This window comes from Phaseolus vulgaris, chromosome 8, assembly GCF_000499845.2.
Source record: "Phaseolus vulgaris cultivar G19833 chromosome 8, P. vulgaris v2.0, whole genome shotgun sequence".
In the NCBI taxonomy this organism is placed as follows: domain Eukaryota; kingdom Viridiplantae; phylum Streptophyta; class Magnoliopsida; order Fabales; family Fabaceae; genus Phaseolus; species Phaseolus vulgaris.
Window position 1 is genome coordinate 38,158,228 of NC_023752.2, and position 2,734 is coordinate 38,160,961.

General features: G+C 53.3%; 1 protein-coding gene across 1 annotated transcript; it reads left to right on the top strand.

Moving 5' to 3' along the window:
- Positions 1-1,655: 1,655 nt before the first annotated feature.
- LOC137825065 (uncharacterized) lies at positions 1,656-2,240 on the top strand. Its single transcript, XM_068630739.1, has one exon. It carries the CDS (start codon positions 1,656-1,658, stop codon positions 2,238-2,240), a length of 585 nt encoding a protein of 194 aa, XP_068486840.1.
- The last annotated feature ends 494 nt before the right edge of the window (positions 2,241-2,734 follow it).

Genomic DNA, 2,734 nt, shown 5'->3' on the forward strand with positions numbered 1-2,734 from the left:
CTTAGGGCACCCACAGAACAGATGATGCCGCAAGCGCTGCTACATGAGTAGGTACCTTGGCAGCTACACTGTTAAGTTTTTGCACTCCAAAAAAGGGAAGTCATATGCGCCAGATTATGCTAAGATTGTGTGATAGTATCGCAATGACATTCTCCCAGGAACCCCTAAGCACATTAAAAGACGGGGGAGCATCACAAAAGTAACCCTAGATACAAACTATAACTAGGGTGGTAAGAACCCTAACAAGGTACGTCGTTTCTAAGACTGAAACTGCTTATACACATTACTGTTTCTTTAGCCCTTACTGACTTGAGCATTGGAGTGCAAACGACCGCTAGGGCTCCCTTTGTCTTTACAAGAAAACGTTCTTCAACCCAAGGGAGTTCGATTCATAGGTGAAGACGGGCGGGCAAGAGACTGCTGTTCAAGTCAACCGGCAAGAACACCTGTGATCTGGTCGGTCATCGGTTTAGGGTGACGTCAGCGACTGATGGCCACGTGGGCCGTTCTTAGCGGGACATGTGGGCCAGGGAAGCTGATGTGGCTTGAAGAGGGTGATCAGGCGGAGATCGGTGATCAGAGGGGATGCGCGATCGTCGTCCAGATGAGCCACGAGGCTTATCGGTCTTCGTGTCACACACAGTTGAGCTAGGAACGAGAGGGGATTCCCGGTGAGAGCGTTGCATGCGAGCCTCGTGTGGCAGAGTATCAGAGATCAGAGAGGTTATGCGTTCTACGGTACCATGCATGAGAGTGGTCTAAGGGAGCTAGCAGTCGGTCGGTGATTGAACCTCTCTTAGCCCATAACATGCATGGGACAGAACAGAGGTGATCGTTCACGCGATAGGTAATGCCTGGTATGCGCGCTTGTCCTAGTCGCACCTGGTACTCACGCTGAGGCTGCACAAGACATCCAATGAAAGAAACACGCTAAGTTACTTCGTACGCGAATAACTTGGGCACGCGGCAGGGTATATAAAGGCGTTCCACGCTCATTGCGAAGGTACGTTTTCATACTGGCAAGTGGCTAGTTTTACAGAGAGAGAGAGAAAGGGAGAATCACAGAGTGCACAAGTCTCGCCGAGATTCTGAGTACATAGTTCTTTGGTGGTCTTGTTTACTGACTTGAGCGTCGGAGTGCAATCGGCCGCTAGAGGCGCCATTTGTGGTGTTTTCGCAGGTTCGCTCGGAGCTAGTTGGAACGTACTTGTAGAAGGCGGAGTTTGACGTGGCGAGACCTTCAACGATCAAGTCACCCGCAAGATCATTTGGCGCCTACCGTGGGGCCCGTGTGAATTTGTGATCCCATCCACTGTGCTGTTAGATTTCGTGTGTTCTTGAGATTCTTTGTTGAAAGAATGAGGAAGACAAGGCAAACTTCACCCGCGCCGTTAGCTGAAGAGGGAGCTGTGACAATGGCGCAAGTCTTGGAGATAATGCGAGCGCTACAAGGTGATGTGGCGGCATCAAGAGTGGAGCAAGAAAGGATGCAAGCGGACTTGGCTGCATCGCAGGGCAGGAATGAAGAATTAAACCGGGTTAACGAAGAATTGTGCAAGACTTTATAGGTGCAGAAAGAGCGGGTGGCGGAGGAAGGAGTGGCGCCGCCCCCGTCTCCCCCCAGGATCTTTCCCATGCCCTTCTCATCTGAGATCATGGGTGCAGTAGTGCCACCAGGCTTGGTGGGGGTGAAGGCTTCGTTTACAGGGGTGGAGGATCTAGAAGCGCATCTGACGGTGTTTCACACCCAGAAGATGCTTTTTGGAGGCTCAGATGCAGTATACTGCAAATTGTTCATGAGCACCCTGAGCGGGATTGCGCTGGAGTGGTTCGTGAGCCTACCAGATGGCCACATCACTTCGTTTCAACAATTCTCGAAGCTGTTCATGGAGCAGTATATCGTGAACAGGGCACCTCCAGTGGTGTCGTATGACCTGTTTGACGTTCGCCAGAGTCAAGGCGAGTCCCTCTGGGACTATCTCAGCCGTTTTGGGGCTCAAGTGGTAAGGCTGCCCAGCAAGGATGAGGACATGCTGGTGCATGCGTTCAAGAAAGGGGTTCTGGCGGGCCCTTTCAGTGAATCTTTAATCAGGAATCGCCCCAGCACCTTCGCAGAGATTAGGCGTCGTGCTGTGGCGCATATCGCTGCAGAAACAGCGGTGTCTGAGAAGAGAGAGCGCGATCCCTACCAAGTCACGCGCAGGACCGAGCAGGACTCAGCAGCCGATGAGGGTGCATGAGGCCAAAGAAGGGAATAAGGCTCAGGGGAAACCTCGCCCTTACGAGCCTCGGAGGGACCAGAACAGGGGGCACACGAGGGAGAGCAACGCGCCCCCCAGGTTTGATTTTATGGTGGAATTGGCGGAGCTGATCGCCATTCCAGCCATAGCAGCAAGGCTGCGAGCTTTGGAGAAGACCGACAAGGTACTGGGGCGGAAGAAGGACGTGTGGTGTGAATTTCATCAGGCTTATGGCCACCCACTCCACACGTGCTTGGCGCTGGGGCACCAACTCGCGGAGCTGGTGAAGAGTGGCTTTCTGAACGATTACTTGCGGGAGACGCAAGGTGATCGAGAATCAGGGGCACCAGCGGAGGATCCGCAGCATGAAGTGCCGGTGCACGGGGAGGTGCACACGATCGCGGGAGGTTTCTCTGGAGGAGGATGTACGGCCTCTCAGAGAAAGAGGTACGTGCGATCGGTGATGGCAGTCGACTCGATGGAGGAAGATCACT

What these genes read in the sequence shown, in the direction of transcription:
- LOC137825065 (XM_068630739.1), top strand. Translation starts at nt 1,656, where the DNA reads ATGGGTGCAGTAGTGCCACCAGGCTTGGTGGGGGTGAAGGCTTCGTTT.